The sequence below is a fragment of the Hyalella azteca genome, unplaced genomic scaffold, assembly GCF_000764305.2.
Source record: "Hyalella azteca isolate HAZT.00-mixed unplaced genomic scaffold, Hazt_2.0.2 contig3075, whole genome shotgun sequence".
Taxonomy (NCBI): domain Eukaryota; kingdom Metazoa; phylum Arthropoda; class Malacostraca; order Amphipoda; family Hyalellidae; genus Hyalella; species Hyalella azteca.
This window is the reverse complement of record NW_025933329.1, coordinates 178,863-204,244: the sequence shown is the minus strand read 5'-3', so window position 1 is coordinate 204,244 and position 25,382 is coordinate 178,863. Positions and strand designations below refer to the sequence as shown.

General features: G+C 39.3%; 1 protein-coding gene across 3 annotated transcripts; it reads left to right on the top strand.

Annotated features, from left to right (window-relative positions):
* The first annotated feature begins 448 nt into the window (after positions 1-448).
* Positions 449-25,382, top strand: LOC108677540 (zinc finger SWIM domain-containing protein 8 homolog). 3 transcript variants are annotated; one of them, XM_018165769.2, is made up of 22 exons: positions 449-905; positions 1,298-1,558; positions 4,549-4,715; positions 5,815-5,988; positions 7,306-7,442; positions 8,478-8,673; positions 9,689-9,938; positions 10,252-11,228; positions 11,661-11,822; positions 12,948-13,146; positions 14,124-14,281; positions 14,943-15,122; positions 15,615-15,972; positions 16,873-16,967; positions 17,599-18,486; positions 18,647-19,279; positions 19,658-19,786; positions 20,184-20,483; positions 21,938-22,133; positions 23,074-23,296; positions 23,861-24,010; positions 24,775-25,382. In XM_018165769.2, the coding sequence occupies exons 1-22, from the start codon at positions 734-736 to the stop codon at positions 24,836-24,838; spliced, it is 6,069 nt and encodes a 2,022-aa protein (XP_018021258.1). In that variant the 5' UTR covers positions 449-733; the 3' UTR covers positions 24,839-25,382. The 3 variants fall into 3 exon arrangements, with proteins under 3 accessions (XP_018021258.1, XP_047741724.1, XP_047741725.1); XM_047885768.1 differs by lacking the exons at positions 449-905; positions 1,298-1,558; positions 4,549-4,715; positions 5,815-5,988; positions 7,306-7,442 and adding an exon at positions 7,457-7,486; XM_047885769.1 differs by lacking the exons at positions 449-905; positions 1,298-1,558; positions 4,549-4,715; positions 5,815-5,988; positions 7,306-7,442 and adding an exon at positions 7,516-7,530.

Here is a 25,382-nt window from a genome sequence, read left to right as displayed (position 1 = left end):
CTTTCCTTTTGTAACATCACCACACTATCAAGCTATTGGAGTTGTTGTACACAGAATTAGCTGTGCTTGAAAGCAGAAATTTAGTTTTTTTATTCTCATAATTCAAGTTCAGAATTGTGTGTTTGGAGACTGCATTTGATAGGAAATGATCTATATTAATGTCTAGTAAAATAATTGTAGCATGTGTTAGATGGAAGATCTAAAATGTACTTAGAAAAAAAGTGTGCTAAAATTTTTGAATATGATGTTCTTTTTAGAGTTAAAATACCAATAGCTTAGCCTTGATTGTTCCCATTTTGGCACTTGAAAAATTAGATGTCATTCACAAGGGTCTTTTTGTACAATATACAGTTACGGTATAGGTTGAGCTATCACTATGCATTAAATTATTTTTGGAATGTATGGATTTTATCCTGCCATATTTCATTTGCATTATTATTTAAATTTTCCATCCTGTTTATCATTTTTAGATTTCATCATGAAGAAATCCAAATCATGTCAATCCAGAATAAATTTAGTATCCCTGTCATAATCCTCTGATGCTGTTGCTAATAGAACTTTCCCATGAAGTTTTCTCGGTAAACTTGCTGCTGAACCTTTTTCAAGAACTTCATCAATGGCAGCAAAGATAGGTAGTAAAATATTAAGAAAATGATGATTTTAATTCATTGTTGACTCAAATAATTGAGTAGTGAGTTTGAAAAAGGGCTTAGGAAACTAACCATCTGTGAAAATGATGGACTGGGAAGATACCGACCGGTATTCTTTTGAAGATTCCGAGAGATTTGAAGAAGACTCGCTATGCAGCTGGCTCAGTGAACCCGAGAGCCTGTGCAATAATTGGAGGGGGTGGAAGAAGCAGGTGTCTCAAGGGCAGTGGAATGCTGTGCCGTCAACCAGAAAAAGTAAGTAAAAAATAATAGAGGGGGTGGAAGAAGCAGGTGTCTCAGGGGCAGTCGTAAGTAAAAAGAATCAGAAAAAGTAAAAACCAGAAAAAGTTAGTAAAATTAATGTATGCATTTTTCTTCACATATCTCTTAATATAACAGTAAGAGTAGATTATGTTTTTAATAATGTGTTATTGTTTTCTAAAATAATAGTTTTTTAATAAATTAATATATATAAATAAAATTTTAATAGATACACTTTCATGTGATCAATGAAATTATTATGTTTTAAAGTTCATTCTATTTGCTTCTGAGCCTACAATGATATGAGCCTAATCCAAGCAGCTCACAGCTGCATTATTGCATCAAGTTTTTGAATAATAATTATATTTATTTCCCATTGTCCACAGACCTAAACAGTGGGGAGGTGTTATCACTTGCCGAGCTTGCAGCCCGCACCGTGGCTTACAACATCCCCTTTGAGGCAGTAGAGCAACGCATGCCTGTTATCCCTGAGCAAATTCAGCTCTGGATCGGATTTTGGAGCTTCCCTGACAGTGAAGATGATATTCGTCTCTACTCGTGCCTTGCTAACGGCAACGCAGACGAGTTCATTAAGGGAGAGAACCTTTACAAGAGAGAAAAGAGCGCCCAGGAGATAATACAAATAGGTGAGATTGTGGGACAACTTTAACTTTAAGAGCTATTTTCATAAACTGGAGTTTCTAGATTAGATATAATTTCTTGCTGTTGGGTGAATCATTAAATCTTTCCTAGAGCTTGTTTTATTAGGGTTAAACTGAATTTGTTACATTTTTTAATTCTGTAACAATATACAGATAATTTTTTTAGATTCCGGTATTCATTTTCTTTAAGCAACACTCATTCGAGTGATTCACAAACTTTTTCCTCTCAGAATAACTAACAGCATTTGATTTTTTCCTAGTGATAGTTACTGGTGTTAGTTATCAAGTATTTTAGTTGAATAGGAGAAAATGTTGGCAGCATCCTCTTTGCCCGCAGTGCTGATAAAACTAAAGTGATTTTTCACTCTTAAAAATCTATTTTCCAAAATTCTTTTGAAAAAGTGATGAAACAGATTGATGTCAGTGGATAAAACTTTAAAGAGCGAGCTCAGAATAATTCCAAGGCAAACAAAGCAAGAAAGGAATCGAGGCTGGAAAAATCTTTTCTTTATTGAAAAGTTGCAAGAAGGTGGAAATTGCTATCTTCACGAAATTGCTCTGTGCTGCCTAATTGGGGTAGCGGCTCTTCTTCAACTCGCGTAAAGAGGCAAAGGAGCCGCAAAACGCTCCCGCGTCTGAAGAATTAACGTTGGTTAGGCAAGACACAAAATTAGCTCTGAAGTTGAAAGAAATATGCTCGATGTGGTAAAAGGTCATTATTAAAGACTAAAGTTCGCAAATCGTAGCATAAAGGATGCCGAGCTGGTGCAAATTGTGAACACTCGTTTTGTGCGAGATGAAATCTTAATTACTTAAGGCAGATATTGCAAAGTAGCATATATAAATTTCTTGATATTGTCAAAGGATATCGAAGTATTGATCATTACGGGCTTTATTATTTACTCGGGCTTTAAGTGAATCACTGGCAAATGTCTGGTTCTTGGGGCTCTTCCGCACCTGCACAGCAGTAGGTTGCCGGAGGTAGGCCAAGTAATTGGCAAAAATTTACAAAAAATATAACTCAGTACTCACAGCAGTGAGTGACAGAGAGCGCATTTTCTCGTCGACAAAAACTTGAGGTCACGGACAGACGGACGGACAAACAGACAGACGGACATGGCTAGCACAGTAGTGCATTTTTTCCATAAATGAGAAAATGCGCTAAAAAGGGGTGAAGTGAAGCAGCACAAGCGATTTTAGTTTCATATCAAATGTTCACGTTAAAACTATGTCAGTCATAACAAAAAAAAGGCAAATAACCAGTATTACTGAAGCTATGACCCAAAAATTTTTACCTAAAAATTATTGAGAACTAAACTGTAGTTTTGTGTTTAGTCAGCGAAGACTGTGACAGAAACTACACCCTCATCCATCCTGGTTTGCAAGATTCATATAACAAAAGAAGAGGTTGCACCACTCAAAGATCAAGGTGAATGATCTTCATCTACACATTACTACTGAATGCGCGAATGCATGCCTTAAGAAAGTCCAGCTGTTAATCAACAGTCCAGAAGTTTTCGCCACTGAAGGAGCGTCACTATACGAAATATGGACTCCAAATGACAACTCCTCCGCAACGCTTCGAACGGTTCTGCTACAGTGAAACCTCGCTTCACAAAAGTCCTTTCTTACGTCCAAACCGCCTTACCAACTTCCCCCTTTTTGACCAAACCTCCTTACTAACGTCCTCCTTTTTGACCAAACCTCCTTACTAACGTCCTCCTTTTTGACCAAACCTCCTTACTAATGTCCTCCTTTTCCTCCAAACCTCCTTACTAACGCCAAACAGAATTAGCGAGTTTGGAACTACTCAAGACACCATGATACCAGACTGCGTTTACCAAGCATGGTTCCTTCATTGATTTAATGGTTGCTACACGTGACCACGAACTGAAACTTAGCGGCTTTCACATGAGGTGTCTGCGGTCCATACTGCTGATCAGGACAGGATCCCCAATAACTTGGTGTTAGAGGAAGCCAACATAGACAACTTGCATGTAGTTTTTCGTGAGAGTCGTCTTAGGTGGCTCGGTCATGTCCGCATCTCCAAAGACTTCCTCTACAGTCTGCTCGAATGTTGACGGATGATAAACTTCGCTCCAAAGAGGGACTTGAAGCAGTGATTCATTCATGCATGAAGTAATATTTCGTCAACCTTACTTCATCAGAGAGCCCAGCAGGCACCGCTTAGCTTGAAGGCTCGCTATTAGTCCGTGTCGGCGCGCGTGGAGGCTTAGCACAGCAATTATGCAGCCCATAAAACGTTCCGGAGGAAACAACTGCAGCAGCCATACGCCTCACAACGACAGAAATAATTGATATACTCTGCCCTCGTTTGATCTACTCTACCCTCGTTTGATCTACTCTACCCTCGTTTGATCTACTCTACACTCGTTTGATCTACTCTACCCTCGTTTGATCTATTGATATACTCTGCCCTCGTTTGATCTACTCTACCCTCGTTTGATCTACTCTACCCTCGTTTGATCTACTCTACACTCGTTTGATCTACTCTACCCCTAATCCACCCTACCCCTAATCCACCCTACCCCTAATCCACCCTACCCCTAATCCACCCTACCTCTAATCCACCCTACCCCTAATCCACTCTACCCCTAATCTACCGTACCCCTAACCTACCCTACCCTCGTCTCTGTTGTCAATACCGGCCCTGGTGTGGGCAGGCACTGCCATTTGGAGTCTGACTGCAGAGCTCTTCATGGCGGTGCACTGAGTCACCCAAAATATGAAAAACTAAAAATATACCTAAACCATCATGGTCCACGACGATCGGATGCTGGCGTAGTATTTTGTTTTCAGAATGCAATTCAATCGTTAAGGTTTTTCATTATTTATAATTTTATCTATATTATTATTTCTATTTTTATATTATAGAATTAGCTGTGTTCTGTGTTACGGTAGTTCGTTGTGCCTTCTCCTAAATTTATATTTATTCACATATTATTTGTTGTCAGGATTCCACCTATCAGCACTAGTGGTGGTGGCGTCAGGCATGAAGGGCAAGTTTAAAGTGGCAGTCACGTTTGACCGCGGCCGCATCATTGCGTGTAACTGCACGTGTGGCTCTACTGCCTCGTGGTGTGCTCATGTGGTTGCCGTCTGTCTTCATCGCATTCACCAGGTGAAGTTTATTTCTATGTTTTAGGTTTAGGATAAATTAACCTGAAAATGACTGAGTTTTCAAAAGTAAGCAAAATTATATTAAAATTATTATTTATTTAATTATTATCTATTATTTAATTATTTATCCTTATAATTATTATTTATTTAGTATTGTAATTATTTAATTATTTTTATTATAAATGATAGTTATTTATTATTGTAATTATTATTTGTTATTTATTATTTATATTATTAAAATCTTGTTATATTCTTGTGCATTTCATTTCATACTATTCTTTGCTTGAATATTTTCCTATAAGTCCAATGCATATGTTTTGCATATGAAAAAATTTGCTATAGTTACATATGCATTTGAATGTGTTTATTATCATAAAAACCTCAGTAAATATTCATAAAGGAACAATGTGGCGATGAAGTTCCTACATTACATCTACTCAGATAGAGATCATGCTGCTTAAGTTGCTTTGGCAATCATAAACATTTATTTTTAGGTAAAATTTTCTATTTACGCGGCGATTGATTCAAAATTAATTGATTATTGCTGCAAATATCTAATCTGGTAGGTGTTGCTAGTCATTTGAAATTATCAACTTATAATCATCACCAATTACATTCCTAATGGCATTTTTGTTTTCAGCCGCACAATGTGTCATAGTCATTTACAATCGTCATCATCTTCTAAATTCTAATCATCATAGGTTTAATCAATTACGAATAATTTAGTTGTCATCAGCCGCGCGACGTGTCATAGGCATTCAAAATCGGCATAGGCATTTAAAATTGTCATTTAAAATCGTCATAAAGTTAATCATAACAACTTTAATTACAAATAATTTTGTTGTCATCAGCCGCGCGACGTGTCATAGGCATTTGAAATTGTCATTTAAAATCGTCATCAACATAATCACAAGAAGTTTATTTACGAATAATTTTGTCATCAGCCACGCGACGTATGCCTGCGCGCCCCCGTGAGCGAGAGCTTGTCTCGCCTGCAGCGTGATTTTATTGTTGTCAGCCACGTGATATATCATTGTCATTTAAATGGTCATCAAGATAATCATAAGAAGTTTAATTACAAATAATTTTGTTGTCATCAGCCGCGCGACGTATGCCTGCGCGCGCCAGTGAGCGAGAGCTTGTCTCGCCTGCAGCGTGATCAGCTGCAGAAGTTTGCTCAATATCTCATCAGTGAACTGCCTCAGCAGATACTGCCTACTGCACAGAGACTTATTGATGAAATACTGTCTTCTACACCCTCTGACATCAACACGGTCAGTAACTGTTGATTACTCGGTGGGGAGTTACTTACTTGGTAACTAAATTACTTATCTTCTACACCCTCGGACATCAACACGGTCAGTAACTGTTGATTACTCGGTGGGGAGTTACTTACTTGGTAACTAAATTACTTATCTTCTACACCCTCGGACATCAACACGGTCAGTAACTGTTGATTACTCGGTGGGGAGTTACTTACTTGGTAACTAAATTACTTATCTTCTACACCCTCGGACATCAACACGGTCAGTAACTATTGATTAGTCAGTGAGGAGTAACTTACTTGGTAACTATTACTTACTTACTCAGTCCGAAACTATTACTTACTAGGTGGATAGCAGCTATTACCTACTTAGTAGGTATTACTTATACGGTCAGTAACTACTGCTTACTTACATGGTGAGTAACTATTACTTACACAGTGAGTACCTAACTATTACTTACATGGTGAGTAACTATTACTTACTTACACAGTGAGTACCTAACTATTACTTACATGGTGAGTAACTATTACTTACTAAATTACATCAAAACTATGAGAGGCAGGAGCCAGCAATTTATGGTGAGTAAAGCTAGAGTATAGACCTGTATTTTGCATGTTTAAATTTAAGTTTAACTTATCTATTAAAAAAATGGCATCATTTTGAAAGAAAAAAGTGGTCAAAGTTACCCCATTTTACGGTACTTACTTACACAGTGAGTACCTAACTATTACTTACATGGTGAGTAACTATTACTTACTTACATGATGAGTAAGTATTACTTACTTATATGGTGAGTATTGAGTAAGTATTACTTACATGGTGAGTAACTATTACTTACTTACATGGTGATTAATTATTACTTAATTATAGAATATTATTTTAGGCACACTTAATATTTTTCACATACCATTTTTGCCTTTAGATGATTATTGAAAATCTATTGTGCTCTAATAATATGAGATCCACTGCAATCAAGCGGACCATCAAGACTTCCAAATGTAAATGCTGCCATTGTTTCCAAAGTCTTGTACAGCTTTTTTGCGTTCTTAAGAGTAGGTATTTTAGCAATTAATTTGTTTATTTTCCATTGACTTGGTTCATAGTAACACCTTATTAATCAGTTAAATTGAAGTTAAAAATCAGATTAATCAGTTAAAATGAAGTTAAAAATCAGTTGAAATTTAGCTTATATAGGTACCGTACCTGATGTACCCCCTTCTATTGACACTTGAGGAAGCTACAGTTGGATTTTACAATGAAAACTGCACTGTAAAATGTTAAAAATTAATTTTAATTGTCATTGCAATTAAAAATTTTGCTTTACAGGTATGCGGAGCTCCTGACCCGACGGCTGGGGCCAGCGCAGCTGACAAGAGCGCCTGGTGGCTGGATGAAGGCAACCTGCGGGACAACATCCAGAAGATTGTCGTAAAGTTCTGTGTGCCTTCTCCTATGGTGTACAGGTCAGAGTTGTCAGGTTCTGTGTGCCTTCTCCTATGGTGTACAGGTCAGAGTTGTCAGGTTCTGTTTGCCTTCTCCTATGGTGTACAGGTCAGAGTTGACTGCAGTGAGTCGATATCTCTGATATTATGCAGAATTTTGGTCATATTTTATTATTTTCATATGGCTCACAAGTCGGAATCGACTGCAGTGAGCATCTTACCGAATTTTAATATTACACAATTATGTTACCGAGTTCTTTGGCATTCAGTTAGATCTACTCTAATGTTGAATAGCTATATTTTTTAAATTAACGAACTTTTTTCCCTTGCTGAAAATTTATAGGCCTATATTTACTCTTTTAATGTATTTATTTTAAATTATTTTGAGCTATTAAAAGAATTTTTTTAGTTTACTCATAACAGTCGTCCACTAAGTGTTGATATTTTTTATATATGAATAATATGCGTTTAAAAATTACTTTTAAAAGACAACACTTCTAAAGAATCCAGTGTCTCCTATGTTACACATCTACAATAAATTTCTAATTTTACTATCATATATTACAAAAATTAATTTTACATATAATTTATATTATTAAAAAAATTTCAAATTATTTATTCTGTCAATTGATTCATGCATTGTCTCCGACTTCACGCAGGTGTGCAAAATTTCGGATCAAATGGTCAGGTAGAACAGTGTTAAACATCAATTATAAGATATGTAGCAGACTAACGAACAAACAACAAGAAGTGAAGTTAAAGAGAAGTGTTGTAAAAAGAGTTATGAAGAATTAGGAAACATAAAACCTTTATAATTTACACTTAATTAAAAAAAATAACTTCATTACTTCACTGCAGCGATGTAAACTACATGAAAAAGAGTTTTGAAGAATTGGGGAACATTTAACTTTTATAATTTGCACTTAATTCCAAATAAATCCATTACTTCACTGCAGTGATGTGAACTACATGAAAAAAGTTTTGAAGAATTGGGGGATATTTAAGTTTTATAATTTGCATTTAATTCCATAAAATGACTTCATTACTTCACGGCAGTGACGTGAACTACCTGAGCTCGACCGCGCCGCCAGTGGCAGCAGAATGGCAGTCTCTGCTGCGTCCTCTACGTGGTCGGGAGCCTGAAGGCATGTGGAACTTGCTGAGCATCGTGCGGGAGATGTTCAAACGTCACGACCATAACGCTGTACCTCTACTTACCATCATCACTGAGGAGTGCATCAAGACTGAGAAGGTTATCCTTAGTATCCTTTTTTTCATGGGAAGGTTATCCTTAGTATCCCTTCTTCTTGTGAAGGCTATCCTTAGTATGTGTTTCGGACGTAGCAGTCCCAGGCCACGCTAGAGCCACGCTTAGACGCTCGTTTGCATGAATTTGGAAGACAAGGTTATTCTAGGTCATGAGATTGTCTAGCAGTTCACTCTGAAACGTAATAATTCTAGNCTGTCTCTTATACACATCTAGATGTGTATAAGAGACAGATTCTAGGTCATGAGATTGTCTAGCAGTTCACTCTGACACGTTATTCTAGGTCATGAGATTGTCCTTAGCAGTTCACTCTGACACATTATTCTAGGTCATGAAATTGTGTTTAGCAGCTCACACTGAAACGGGTAGAATCAGCATGATATTTATTGATATTAGTATTTGTGCACAGCTCAGTTTTTTTATATCTACTGTATTTAGTTATCAATTGACGATTTGAAGGTGCTTTCGTGACAGAATGAGTGAAGAGTGGCTGGTCAAAGTGCAATTAATTTTTTTTTTCCATTCATAAGATAGTTCTGAGTAGTTAAAATATCAGACTTGTTCTTTGTGGCATGTTTTATGAATTTGTAATGATTTGTACGTGCTTTTGGGTGTGATGTGACACGAGATTGGTTCAATTAGAATGGATTTAAATTTCTTTTCAAGTTAATTGGTTCTTTTTTATTGGCATAATATGACAATTGCTTAGTTTTCTAAAATTGTAATGATTCACAGGTGCTTGTCTGGTGGTATAACACAAGATTCGTTCATTGAATTTAAATTTATTTTCTAGTTAATTGGTTCTTTTGTATAGGCATAATATGAGAATTGTTTATCAATGTCAGTTTTCTAGATTTGTAATGATTCGCAGGTGCTTACTTGGTGGTATAACACGATATTGGTTCATTAAAGTTGGACTTAGATTTTCAAGTTAATTTGTTCTTTTGTATTGGCATAATATTAGAATTGCTTAGTTTTCTAAATTTGTAATGCTTGACAGGTGCTTGTGTGGTGGTATAACACGCGAGTAGCGCTGCACACCGGCATCGCTGGACATGGCGGCAAGAACAGCATGAGCAGCAGCAGCCACAGCAGTCAGTACGCCTGCAGCTCTTTGTGTGACGAGGTCGTCGTGCTGTGGCGTCTGGCTGCTCTCAACCCCGCACTCTCACCCGGCGAGCGACTTCTGCTCATGGAGAAGCTCAAGGAGTGGCACCTTAAGGTCCTCGATAAGGTCGATAAGAGCAAAGGTGAGCAATTGGCGCTAAGGTCCTCGATAAAGTCGATAAAGCAAAGGTGAAAGCATCTTTAGGTCCTCGATAAAGTTGAAAAGAGCAAAGTTGAGGAACAGGCGCTAAAAATTAATGAGCTTTACTCGGTATTGAGGAAAGTTGGAAGTAAGAACATAGTCCTGAATTAGGTTGGGGAAATTTAAGAAGAAACTGTCAACAGTTATGCATGACGATTGACGCGGGATGCATGTGAAGTTTCAGCATAGTTATTTTTCTGTAATTGATATTTAATTCTTTGTTTCTGGATATTGTAGCTCCAAATATTTTCCAGAGTCCATCGGCAACAATGGCAACAGCAATTACAATGGAAACAACGGTGGGACGACACGTCGCGATATTGACATGTTCCCTGGCTTCCGTTCGGCCATCAAAGCTTGCCTCTTGGACTGGAGTGACTATCCTTTGCTTGGGATTACTTATTCCCCTTCCCGGTATTATTCCCCTGTCTTGGGATGTGATAATAAATCTAGTTTCGCGTCATTCCCTAAAGGAGGGGATGCCATCAGGCCCGGGACTTCTTACCGTGGGGATAAATCCCGATGCCGGACACACCGTAGTGTTGGGGCCCGAGGGGTGAACCCCTCAAGGGGAGCCACTTGGGGGTCTGGAGCCCGGGATGGGGCTGGGGGTCTCCAGCAATCTGCTTCTAGCAGCAGCATGAGCAGCGAGGGGTTCTGTGATAACGAACCCACAAGAGACGGTGACTCACCACAACCTGAACCTATTCCTCGATCCCATAACCGCGGTGAACGAAGACTGGGAGCACCTAGAGGCCGAGCTGGGACTTCAACTGGAGGAGATCGTCGTGGGGCATTTGGGGGACGTACCGTTGGAGTTTCATACCATGGGAACTCTGATGCTAGCGTTGCCCAGTGGGTAAACTCCCACCAACGCAGACCAGTACACCAGCAACCCCAGAACGGCGGTGGCGTTAGGAACAACGCTCCCCAACAACAGCCCCAAGCCCATGATGATCCCGGCGCTAACCCTCCCCTTGCCGCGGCCGGTGCTGGTAACTCTGGAGGAGCAGCAGGCGAAAACAACATCGTTGATGTTTTCTGTAATTTACGAAAACTTGACGATCCTTCGGAAATTCTGCTGGCCAGGGCAGAAGGTTTGCATGCCCATGGACACCTTCAGGAGGCTAGTGCCGTGGCCGTGAGACTCGCTGAGGAACTCCTGGCATCGCCTCCCAACCTGCTGCTGGACCCACTTCCTACGTCTGTTGTTAGGAACAAGAGGAAGAAGGTGGGTCATAGAAATGTTTATTTCTATAATGCAATGTTGTATCAATTATTTCAGTTTGATAAGTTTCCTGATAGAATTGATAGGATTAAATGGAATGTTTAACTTCGGTACGTGGAGTAGTTGATGTTTTTTAGTTGCATCTCGACAAGGAACGTGTGTCTATTTCCCGCTATTTAAATTTGACTTATTGTTTTTAAGAATTTTGTGACATGTTTATACTCTCAATTCTTAGTTTTTAATCCTGAGGGTTAAGTACGTTTTAGTTTAGTACCGTTTCCCAATGGACCGTCGCAACTCCCTTTACATTTTCAAGATAAAATTTCGTCCTTAATTCTTTTTTGTATCTTACAGGAGCTGGTCATTGCAGAAACGTGCATAACATTACCGAAAGTGGTAATTTCGGTAATGACTCAAAATTTCACTTTTACTCAGATTCATCCGGCGTCTCATCAATCGACGATATTAGCGTCGGCAACGCTCGGCAAATGTGCATTCCTATGCAGTGTGCTGGCCGATCTACCGCAGCACACGCATCTTGCGTTCAAACTCGCACTCTTTGGGCTGGAGATGCCACGTCATCCTGCTAGTACTAAAGTGAGTACACTTCTTGTATTACCTGTTACTTTAATAACACATCTTGCTTTAGAGACTTGTGCATTAAAAAAATTGTCAGTTTGTGTGAACGTTGTCTAACGCAACAAAATACTCAAAGTCTTTACATTTGTTTAGAACAGACTTCAACGAATCTAACAATCTGCTTTGAGTTTTGAAAGAGCAATTGAAATGTATCTCGCATCAGCTCAGACAATAGAAAAATTAAGATTATAGTAGTTTTGCCGTGGTGCATGATCTATTTGTCACTCTATTTGAACATACCTTCATTATAGCTCATTCGAAATTGTTACTTAATTTGATACTTCGGACTAAATTCTAATACGGCTTTCTGGAACGGTTATTAAAATTACATTTTATGACTATTATCTACTTGGAACAGGCGATGGTGATGAGCTCGAATTTATTATCTTGGGTATTTTTAGGAGAAAATTGAATAAAAGAGAAGTGCATCGAAATTTGTTTTTCATGACTTACTTTAAAATTAAAATTTGTACTGATGTGATTAGCGTGGATAAGTGATTCTTTTGCTACAGGAGCAATAACAAGCCATATAGTAGTTACAGAGTAAAGTGAGCATATACATAAAATTCTGCTCATAACTTGGGTTGTACATTAGATTGAACTAAAGTGTTCACCCTAAGCACGTAATTTTTAATGTCTTTTACACCATCTGAAAGTTTCTCCACACATTTGGTATGTATCTTTAATGCAGGTTTCATTGAAGACTAGAGAGTATTTCATAGTGACAATTTTCTTATTTTTTTCTCTCTATTCAGCGAATTTGGCTTTTGATAGGACTTGAAAACTCAAATATCAGGTTTCCAACATTTGGTAACTAAAATAATAATTTATAATTGCAGCCGCTAGTATTGAACCACGTGTTCGCCCAGAGTACGTAATTTTTAATGTGTTTTTTGTGTTTTTTTACACTATGTAAAAGTTTTGTCTACACCTTTAATATCTAAAACAATTATTTCTATTTACAGCGACTGGAGGTGAAGTTGGTACCCTAAAAACGGAATTTTTACACTACTGTGTCTCTTACACTATCTAAAAATTTTTATCTACACATTCAATATCTAAAATAATAGTTTGCATTTGCAGCCACTGGAGGTAAAGCTGGCACATCAGGAGCTGGAGTTGGTGCACCAGCTGAAGCGCATGGCGCTGGGAGGTCGCGAGCTGAACGTCATCAGGGAGAAAGCTGAGGAACTGCGCTATGGCTCTTTGCGGTCCCGCGGACACGCTCTACTTCCCCTAATGCTGGCCACCTTCGTCTTTGATGCTCTTGTTAATCCCAACGGTGAGATTAGTAATTTAAAAAGTAAAGAAAACGCCAGGAAAATTCGTCTTTGATGCTCTCGTTAATCCTAACGGTGAGATAAGTCATTTAAAAAACAAAGAAAACGCCAGGAAAATTCACCATATCGATATTGATTCAACGTTCAAACTATAAAGCAGCGATATAAGCAGACTGATGATATAACTACTTAACGGTGAGATATTGTACAATTCTGCTGATTTGTACTTGATAGGTTGACTCTTATGTTCACTGTTATTGTATTGAACCCGTCTTAATGATGAGAAATAATGCAATTTAGCCGTTTTCTACTAAATACCTATATATTACTATAGGTTCAATGCCCCTGTTTTGAAACCGTCTTAATGCTGATAAAAAAATGCAATTATGCCGTTTTTTACTTATTATTCTGGCCTCGTGTTCATTGGATTTGTTTTCAGCCCGTCCGTGTACGGATAAGTTAACATCACTAGACGAAGAGATGAATTCATAGTTGAAAAATTTGTGCTCTCGGTGCGAAATAATGCATTTCTATTATTTCAATTTCAATGGTTTTGAGTTGCCGTTCTTAATTGAGTAATTCTAATTCTTTATTATTTGCATTTTAGGAAAAATTTTTGTACTCCTAATTTTTAACCTTAGTGGAGGAAACATAATGTTTTTTGTTTCTTTGTCTGTAAATTTTAAATTTATATTTGACAAGAAGATAAATATCGTTACATAATTATAATTATTTTAAAGCCATAATTTTATCTAAGTCATCGTCAATACTAATGACGAAACACTTTTGACGCATCAAACAAGCTTTTGTTTATGTTATCAAGAGTATTACCACCAATACTGACTACTACCTCCATTACTGCTTTTGCTACCACCAATAGTGACTACTCGGCCATCAAATGAACCACCCTTGATACCGCCAGTAAAAGCATTGCCACCATGCACCCAAACTTGCGAGCTAATACACCCCTCGCGTGTAGGAGTGTCTCGCTGCAGCGAAGGGCCGTGGGGCGTGGACGCCGTGTCACGCGCCAGCGACGAAACTGCAGGTTTTGAGGCCGCCGTCGCCGCCCTCGCCATGAAGGCTAACGTCAGCGAGGCTGAACATCCACTTCTGTGTGAAGGAACCCGAAAACAGGTGAGATTTTTATTGTAATTGAGCTTTTACCCTCCACCGCCTGACATGAGTAACCGGAGCAGTATTGTCACAAGCCTACTTCCCAAAAAGGATACGTTCTAGTGAGCGCAAAATGACTTGCACTGATGGTTGCCGCCACGTACGACAACTTTAAAATGTTCTCTGTTGCGTACAAACGTCCTCAGGATGCTACACTCAATAGTTTACGTATAATTTGAGCATAAAGTTAGGTTCCTGGAGAGTGACATACGACATACTGCGGTAGAGGGTTAAATTGAAGAAATATTCTCTTATAGGCCGCAGATAACTCCCGTTCAAAGTGACAGTAACAGTAACTGAATAAATATAAAACCTTTCACTGCGCTGATGTATTTACTTATGCAAAGCTTCTCTTCGATCATCTAATAAATGTAGCAATTACTTCTCTTATAGACCCCAGATAACTCCTGTTCAAAGTGACAGTAACATTCATCAACCAATTTAAATGTAAAGCCTTTCATTGCGCTGTTGGATTTAATTATGGAAAGCTTGCCTTCAGTCATCTTATAATTTGCCATACTTAGAGAAGTAATTATTGATATTTTTAAGGCTCGAAGAAGGGAAGTAATGATTGATAGTCTTGAGGCTCGAAGATTTTCAAGTTTAATTATCGTGGTTACAGCGTGGTGAGTTGGCCCTGACGCTGTTAACGCACTACAAGGACGACCAGGCTCGTCTGAACGTAATCATGGACAAGTTCTTGGACAAGGAAGTTCATCAGATGTACAAGAGTCCTTCCATGCCGCCCGCTTTCTATGCGCCTCTACAGCAAATGACGACTGCCCCCCTTGCGGTACCTGCTGTGAGTTATCATTTTTTTTTTAAATTCTAATTGCGAGTATGTAAATTTAATTTTTTATGGTTGTATTATATTCTATTGTTTCTATGCGCCTTTCCTACAAATGACGACTGCCAACCTCGCAGCAGCTGCTGTAAGCTCTTTTTTTTTTTTTTTTTTTTTTGAACTGCAAATTGCGAGAATGTACATTTTATTTCTATCATTGATGCTACTATGTCTTCCTGATTAACGTGCCATTTTTTTAATGCAAATTGCGAGTGTGTAAATTTGATTTCTTTCTATGGTTGTACCTTATTCTATTGAAATTTTTACTTTTATATCATCAAAGCTACTGAATCTTTTTTATGAATCGGCCAATTTTCACTTGGCTAAATTCGTAAGGATAGCATTTCTCTATGATAGAGATGAATTCTCTTCTCTTCAGAATTGTCTATTAAAATTATATTCTTTCACGTGTAACAGAAATATTAGATTATTTTTATTCACGCTGAGCAGACCAACAGCCTTGATACGGACATGTCAAAAGCGGGGTCAACATCTGGCACCCCGCCTTCTGTCAACGGGCGTTTATGTTTACCCCCATCTACTCTCCCCTCTTCATCCCCATCATCTCCCCTCCCTTCAACGCCTTCCTCAACTGCCCCTCTGGATCACGGCTTGGGGTGCCTGAGCCTCAACACTGAGGGAGGCGTGAGGACAAAAGAAGACTCCGGTGGCGGTAAAAGTTCTTCTAATGGAGACGACAGCGGTGCAGCAGCAGCGGTGGCTGGAGGCTCGAATGCTGCTGTTGAAGGCTGGGAAGAACAATACAAGGCCTGGGCTCAGAAGAACGGCAAACATGGCAAGAAGAAAGGTTTGTGCTGCAGTAAATGCCTCTCATTATTTGGTATCAATATATTTAATATCAGTTAATATATTTAATATCAGTTCAGGTTTGGAACAATTCCGATCAAGGGTTGTTGACTGTTGATTGCATTCCTTCAATCAAGGGTTATTGACTATTGCATTCCATTTTATTCCTTACTATTGACTTGAGGCTTCAGATTATGATGAAAATTTCAAGTGTGGAATTTTTATTACATATCGTCTAATTCCGCTGATATCATAATACTAAATCCCATCAATTTATCGTCACAGGTTGCGTGATCCTGTTTGTTTCCAGTTAGTTAGATAATTTTAATATATGTACTGATGTCAGAAGGGAGAATCATATGTTTGGTCGGCAATATTAACCCTCAACCGCCTGACATGAGTAACAGGAGCAATATTGTCATGCGCCTACTTCCCAAAAAGGATACGTTCTAGTGAGCGCAAAATGACTTGCACGATGGTTGTCGCCACGTACGACAACTTTAAAATGTTCTCTGTTGCGTACAAACGTCCTCAGGTTGATGCACTCTATAGTTTACGTATAATTTAAGTTGAAAGTTATGTTCCCGGAGAGTGACATACGGCGGTAGAGTACACTCAATAGTTTACATATAATTTAAGTTGAAAGTTATGTTCCTGGAGAGTGACACACGGCGGTAGAGGGTTAAAATGTTCTCTGTTGCTTACAAACGTCCTCAGGTTGCTACACTCAATAGTTTACGTATAATTTAAGCTGAAAGTCATGTTCCCGGAGAGTGACATACGGCGGTAGAGGGTTAAGGTGCCACTATCCGGGGGGTAAATTAGATGAATGTCCCTGGTATATATATTTCATATATATGTGTTTATACTGAAGAGACTGACAAGTATGTTGCTTTGCAAGGTTGTGGCATCCACGCAGCGTCAGACTCAGGATCGTCTGGCAATTCTTCAGACAGCGTCGCCTCGTGCAGCAGCACCGACAAGGCTGTGCCTGAGGTGAGACACTTCTAAATTCTCAGAATAAAACCACACGCTATTTATTATGTCACCTGTATTCATCTATTTGACCTTCTCGACAATGAAATATTACTTTCGTTTGCTATTTATTATGACATTTGTATTAATTCCTTTTAACTTCGTGATCTCTCAACAATGAAACATTACTTTCATTCGCTATTTATTATGTCATTTGTATTCATTTATTGCATCTTCGCGATCTCTCAACAATGAAACATTACTTTCATTTACTATTTATAATGTCACTTGTATTCATTTATTGATTCATCTCTCAACAATGAAACATTATTTAGTTCGCTATTTATTATGTCATTTGTATTCATTTATTTGACCTTCTCGACAATGAAACATTACTTTTGTTCGTTATTTACTATGTCATTTGTATCAATTCCTTTTACCTTCATGATCTCTCAAGAATGAAACATTACTTTCGTTTGCTACTTATTATGACATTTGTATTAATTCCTCTAACCTTTGTGATCTCTCAACAAAGAAACATTACTTTTGTTCAAAAACGAATTGTTCTTTCTGGTTTGAAGCCATGAATGTTTGTTTTAACTACCTAGTACTTCATATTATTGACGTTAACTCCTGAACAATTTAATTGCAGAACAAGACTCTGGACCCAAGCCAGCTGAGCTCCCAAGTTGTTCGTCCGCAATTGCCTCCTACTCCCGACCCCTTGACTTCCGTACGACATCCTCCGCCGAATTCTTACGGCAAAGGCGTTCGCTACAAAGGCAAGCGAGCTTACCCAACTCTACCCAACCAACCATCAGAAGCTAATGCATACTTCATGTTTGAAATGGCCAAGACTGTGCTCAGTAAGGCTGGTGGAAACAGCAGCAGTTCTCTCTTCAAGCAACCAAGCAATAGTCAGAACCACAGAGGCCCTCATCGCGCTTTACAAATGTGTGCATTCCAAATAGGTTTATATGCTCTAGGTTTGCACAACTGCGTATCACACAATTGGCTCTCAAGAACCTATTCGTCTCACGTGTCGTGGATTTCGAATCAGGCTATTGAAATTGGTGCCTCTGCTTTATCCTTCTTGATCAACACTTGGGAGGGCCATTTAACCCCCCAAGAAGCAGCTAGCATCGCAGACAAAGCTTCTCGGGGATGTGACTCAAACACTATCCGTGAAGCTGCTCGCCTAGCTTTGTCATGTCTTCCTCACTCACACGCACTCAACCCTAACGAGATCCAGCGCGCTATAATTCAATGCAAAGAACAGAGCCCTGCAATGCTGGAACACGCTTGCTCCGCCATCGAGAGTGCCGCTAAAGGCGGTGGAAGTGGAGGTGTCTATCCTGAAGTTCTGTTTGAAGTGGCCAGATGCTGGTTCCAGCTGTACGAGTCTAGGGCAAGGCTGCTTCCTCGTAACACAATCATCGTGGCTGGGGGACCCATGGAAATGGCTCTGGATTCTACTCAGCAATCAGGATATCCACCTAACCTTGACCTTACCATCGCATCAAACCAACCTCTTCATACCGTGAGTTAATAAATATATGTACTTCATTAGTAATTATTTTATCTTCTTTCTGCTAGATTCAGCTAAGTACTTTTGATTTTTTGTATTTATTTTTGCAAAGATTAGAAATATGTCATATGGGCTAAAGCTTCACATGAAATATAATGGCTCTTATTTACAGGTTCCGCAGATTGGAGGCGTGCTGCCTTCGCCGAATAGTCTTTTGGGCAACAACAACATAACTATGGCAAGCAGCAACATGGCTGCCAAGCCTCATCACCCAGTACCACAGATGCAACCACATCAACAGATGCAGCAACCTCAGCAGATGCAACAACCCCAACAGATGCAGCAACCACAACAGATGCAGCAACCTCAGCAGATGCAGCAATCTCAACAGATGCAACCACAACAGCAGATGCAACAACAACAGCAAATGCAACCACCACAACAGATGCAGCAACCACAGCAAATGCAACCACAACAGATGCAGCAACCACAACAGATGCAGCCACCTCAGCAGCTACCACAGCAGATGCAACAGCACATGCCGCAGCCACATCAGCTGCAACAGGCACAGCAGTTGCAGCCGCAACAACAGTTGCAACAAGCCCAGCAGTTGCAACAGGCCCAGCAGTTGCAACAGGCACAACAGTTGCAACAAGCACAACACTCCTGTGCGTACAGACCCACAACGTACAGCAACAACAATCCCTTTAGTGCTGCAACTGTTGCAACGCCGTACGCTTTCCGGTGCAGCTTCGTGCCCACGGTTGCCACGCACAATATCATGCACGGACACATGCCCTTCCCGGTAGGTTATTGCTTACTTTTGTGATGGCATAATCTTACCTACTTGTCATATCTGTCTTGTCTTACATAAATTTACCTTATCATATCTGTCTTGTCTCACATAAATTTATGTTGTCTTGGCACGATGATTGTTTGAAGTTGAATTAGTTTAAGTATTTGTATTTCTGTTCCTGTGCATAGTATTGGATGAGAAATTTTTCTGCTCAATTTGCTCGATTTTCCTGTAAATTCTTTGCAAAGAATATATTGAACGAAGCACATGATAATTTGTGCTACCTAACAAATCAACTGAGGTATTTGTATCAGTTGTGGAAAAATTACAACCTAGCATTCAGAGCATAAAAGCGAGTTAGTATCTGACGCTTGAATGTCTCTTCAGATGTACGTGCAGCCAAGCCCCGGCCCCGGCAGCGCCAATCCCGCGGTGGGCAGCGTAGTGGCCAGCGGCGCCCCTCCTCTGCACTACTGCTCTCCTCCACACACTGCGGCTCTGCACCTCCTGCAGCAGGTACGATGCTCCTCTGCTCCTCCTGCAGCAGGTACGATGCTCCTCTGCACCTCCTGCAGCAGGTACGATGCTCCTCTGCACCTCCTGCAGCAGGTACGATGCTCCTCTGCTCCTCCTGCACCTTCAGCTGCATGTACACAACACGTATCCCAAGAGTGATCCTCGAAATTATTAGTTATAGATTATTTTTTTAGAAATTATTTGTTGTAGAATACAAACCTTGTTCCAATTCTTCCATGCGCTGATTTCTTCTTTATTATGACATCAACGTGCATTGTTTTACTCTAACATTTCCGCTTTGTCGATGTCTTGCAAGATTTTCTCCGACACTTATGATAATTTTCCATCTTTTCAGCCATTTTTCTCTGACACTTATGATAATTTTCCATGTTTTCAGCCAAGCGGAGGCGGTCCAGCACAAAACAGCGTGGCTGGCATGCCTTCAAACATGGCCCCAATGATGCAGCCTCCCCTAAACCCCCATCAGGGGGCTGGTCTCTACTCTGTGCCCGCGGGCTTCCAAGCGGGGGCTCAAAGCACTCCCCCACCTCCGTACATGGGGGGTGCCCCTAACCCACAGGGAATGCAGCCCCCGCTCCTCGCCCGTCCCTTTTACCACCAGCCTGCCTTGCCACCGCCAGCGTCTATGCAACACGCCGCCCCTCAGGGACAGCAAATTCAACAGCAGCAACAACAGGTAACATGAATTACATGAATATTTTCTTAGGTTTTTAATGGCTCTTCCAATTTTGACGGCTCTATGTTTTTTGACGGTTCTTCGATTTCTTACTGCTATTTGTTTTTTAACGGCTCTATGATTTTTTACTGCTCTTCAGTTTTTAACGGCTCTACAATTTTTGACGGCTCTTAAATTTTTGACGGCTCTTTGATTTTTAATGCCTCTTTGATTTTTGACAGCTCTTTGATTTTTGACAGCTCTCTGAAATTGTTAAACTATATTTTGGACCCCAGAAAAAAAATTATCCCATCTGCTAATCACCAAACTACTACTGTGACACCAAGGGATGCTGGCTAAAATCTGTGTCATTCATTCGAAACATCATTCTTAAAAAAATCTGTATCCTCTTAGAATTGGAATTGTCATTTATTTTTGCAAATTATTGATGTGATGCGTTAATCGTCATTTACTAATCATTGTGTTGTGTGAAGCATTTCCTAGCGAACCTCTTCATTGATTGATTTCATCTTAGCATAACTTCAGAAGTTTTGGGAAAAATTTTTCACAATTCTTAAGCAAACTACCATAGACTTAACCTTAATATTTAATGAGTTTTATTATGCATGGCATTTTCAAATTTATCAAAATTTCAATCATTTTCTAATTTTCAAAAATTTCAAGCAATCATAAAAAATAACATTTTCAACTGAATCTACGTATATCACTTTAACATAACTATAGCTGCTTTGAGCACATCATTATAGAAATTTTCCAGATAATTTGAACATTAATTTAACCCAGTTGTTCACAAAGTGGGCGGTACCGCCCCCTTGGGGTGGTGGAAAGATCTGGGGGGGGTGGTGAGAGAGAAGGGGGCGGCAGTCCGAAGTCGAAATCAGAAGTTAGAACATTTGTTTGACAATTTATACACAACAGTTGCAGTTACCCGGCTCCCAGCGATGGGTTTTTCCACCCAGGTCTGGTTTTTTTAACTCCTCCTGTGTTTCTAGTGTAAATTTTTTAAATATTCAAACTCTGGGGGTTGCTAGGAATTCATATGTGTCTGTCAGGGGTGATAGGAATTCATTTGTTCGTCGGGGGTGATAGGAATTCATATGTGTACGTCGGGGGTGATAGGAATTCATATGTGTCTGTCGGGGGCGATATGAATTCATATGTGTCTGTCGGGGGCGATAGGAATTCATATGTGTCTGTCGGGGGCGATAGGAATTCATATGTGTCTGTCGGGGGCGATAGGAATTCATTTGTCTGTCGGGGGTGATAGGAATTCATATGTCTGTTGGGGGCACTAGGAATTCATATGTGTCTGTCGGGAGCGATAGGAATTCATATGTGTCTGTCGGGGGTGATAGGAATTCACTGGGGAGCCAAGGGTGCGCCCTGGGGAGCCAAGGGTGCGCCAGACTGTAGAAGTTTGGGAACCACCGATTTAACCTGATCACTTCGAGCAGGTGGCGAGAACGCGCGGTGCAGAGCAGCAGCAGCAGCGTAGCGTAGAGTACCTGATGAACGCGTACCGCGTCGGTATGCTGGCCATGGAGACTCTGGCACGACGTGTTCAGGATGACCGACCTCAGAATAAATACGCACCACATCCTCCCTATGGCGAAGAAATTAAATGGTTGCTCGGAGTGGCCAAGAAACTTGGTCAGTCTATTCAACATCTATCCCAACAGTCACCTGCTTGAGCATTATCACTTGATTGCTTAAATCGCATGTTTATCATGAATTTCAAAGCAAAGAAAACGGCCAAAAAATTCGCCCCAACATTTATCCCAACAGTCACCTGCTTGAGCATTATCACTTGATTGCTTAAATCGCATGTTTATCATGAATTTCAAAGCAAAGAAAACGGCCAAAAAATTCGCCCCAACATTTATCCCAACAGTCGCCTGCTTGCACATTAAGATCACTTGATTGCCTAAATCGCAACGTTATCATGAATTTAAAAGCAAATAAATTGTTTTGTTAAGTAATTTCATTGTTTTGTTCTTGGCTGTGTTATTTCTATTGCCGAGGTTTATCAGAGGAAATTTCATGATTCGCTCGTGCATTCCTCCATCCTCTAATGAAGATACCAAACACATTAATTTGAACATGTCCATAAGAAATTTCACTACGTTTGGCTTTCACATTTTTTGTATATTCACCCATGATCAGCAACCTATAACTTTATTGAATAAATAAACATTATTTCTACAGCATCTTACTGTTTTCCTTGCCCCTAATTTTGTTACTGTTTTCCATGCCCCTAATTTTGTTACTCGTTTCCATGCCCCTAATTTTGTTACTGTTTTCCATACCCCTAATTTTATTACTCTTTTCCATGCCCCTAATTTTGTTACTGTTTTCCATACCCCTAATTTTATTACTCTTTTCCATGCCCCTAATTTTGTTACTGTTTTCCATGCCCCTAATTTTGTTAGGTACTGTTTTCCATGCACCTAATTTTTTTCCTGTTTTCCATGCCCCTAAAAATAATAATATTTTGTGTCCCAAATTTTCCATGCCCCTAATTTCATAACTGTTTGCCATGCCGCAAATAATAATAATATTTCATGCCTCTAATTTTATTTAATGTCAACAGGTAATCAATACCTGCACCGCTTCTGTTTGTGCTGCGTTAACAGCGTCGTCTCTCCCTTCGTGCTGTTCGAGCTCGCACAAGAAGTGTCACATTACCTCTCCCGTCAACAACAGCAACAACAACAACAACAGCAGCAACAGCAACAACAACAACAGGCTATGTATCAACACCAACTCAGATCATCGCCGATTCTGCAGCCTCTCGTGCAGAAATGTCAGCAAATGTGAGTTGTATTCTATACAGGGTGCGTACCGGTCATGGAAAGCCTGGAAAGTCATGGAATTTTATTTTTCATTTTCCAGGCCTGGAAAGTCATGGAATTCTCTTTCTAAATACCGGTACGCACCCTGCTTATCACAGATCTTATGTTAATTATTTACTCCGGCTTGAAATGCCGGTTTTGTTAACTATATAGAAGCCGATGAATACAATAAATTTTGATATAAACTCATGTTCATTTGTGCAGGTTATATTTACATTAAAGGAACTAGAGAATGTGGATAATGATGATAAATTTTTACGTTGATGTGCAGGTTTTAGAAACAAAATAATAATGAAATGCTAACGTATAAAACTAATACTAATATAATATAATGCTTTATAATAATATAACAATAATAATAATAATGCTAGTACATAACACTGTAATGCTAATATAATATAATGCTTTATAATAATATAGCAATAATAATGTTAGTATATAATAATGTTGATGTATGCGCAGGTTCATCCGGTGCTGCCACATGAAGCTGTATGTTAGTATATAATAATGTTGATGTATGTTCAGGTTCATCCAGTGCTGCCACATGAAGCTGTACTACATCACAGCGTCTGACTATGATGAGTTTGTTAACATCATGTGCACCGCACGCAAGGCCTTCCAGATGACTCCTACAGGCCTTGTGCAGTTCAATGAACTTCTTCAGTCTCTACGCAGGTATTTTCCTTTAATTCTTTTGTGGTTTGCGACATATAATTAAATAACACAATTTTCTTTTTCTTTAATTTTTTTCGTTATTTTGTGAAGATTCGGCATCAAATTTCTAAATAACACAATTTTCTTTTTCTTCAATTTGTTATGAAGAGTTTGTTATCATATTTTTGTTATCATATTAGTAAATAACGCAATTTTCTTTTCCTTTAATTTTTTATTATTCTTTTGTGAAGAGTTGGCGTCGTACTGCTAACACAATTTTCTTTTCCTTCATTTTTTTCATTCTATTGTGAAGAGTCGCATCATATTACTAAATAACACAATTTTCCTATGTCTAGAAGTTATTACTTGTAATTTGCTAAATTTCGACCACAAATTTGATTCCCCTATACTTTTCAATGTAATGTTATTTGAACTAAACGCAGGCTAGGTGAGGTTTTGAGTAAATGACCTTCAAGTTCATCAAAGGATCGTACTTGGAAAAATCATTTTGGTGTCCTGTTGTGGTTATTACAATTCCTGGAGAACTGTTTATTTTCACCTAGAAGTTCTTCACTTAATTTTTTATTAATGATACTCGAACTTTGGTTATTACAATTGGTGTAGAACTGTTTATTTTCACCTAGAAGTTCTCCACTAAATTAATTTGTTATTACTGGCACTCGATGCCAGGCTTTGGTTATTACAATTCCTGGAGAACTGTTTATTTTCACCTAGAAGTTCTTCACTAAATTAATTTGTTATAAATGATACTCGCTGTTGTGCAGGTCGAAATGCTGCAAAAAGGAACTGTGGCAGATGCTCTCTGCCACCCTCAACCAGGGAGGATGACGTCGCTCCTCAGCGCTGCTCATATCCCTGCTGTGCTTGCCTGCACATCCATCCAGTGCTGTGGTGCCACAGCAATTAGATGCTGTGGTGATACCGCCTTCCAGTGCTGTAACATTACAGCCCTCAAGTGCTGTGGTGATGCCAAGTGCTGCTGTGGTGATGCCAAGTGCTGCAGTGGTGATGCATTTAAAAGAGGCACTCCACCCACGCTGTGTTTCCCGCCGTTAATGTTATGCTGCCATATTTGCCAACTATTAAATCTCCCTCCATCGATTCGGTTTCGTTGTCGTCTTCCTAGTGCATTAACTTTTGAGTACATTTGACCTGTCGCCGAATAATTTCTGGCATTCATTTTTGTTCTACGGTAATTTCCGTAGAATTGCTCACTGTCTTAATAAAACAATAAGTTTAATTTAAATGCCCGATATTAGAGTAAATTTTTCATCTGTTATTTCATTACAGCGCTATTTTATTACGACCATTATTCTTGTTACTGTAATAGCAGTTAACGTTTGTGCTTGATTAGGTTGTCATTGCTACTTTT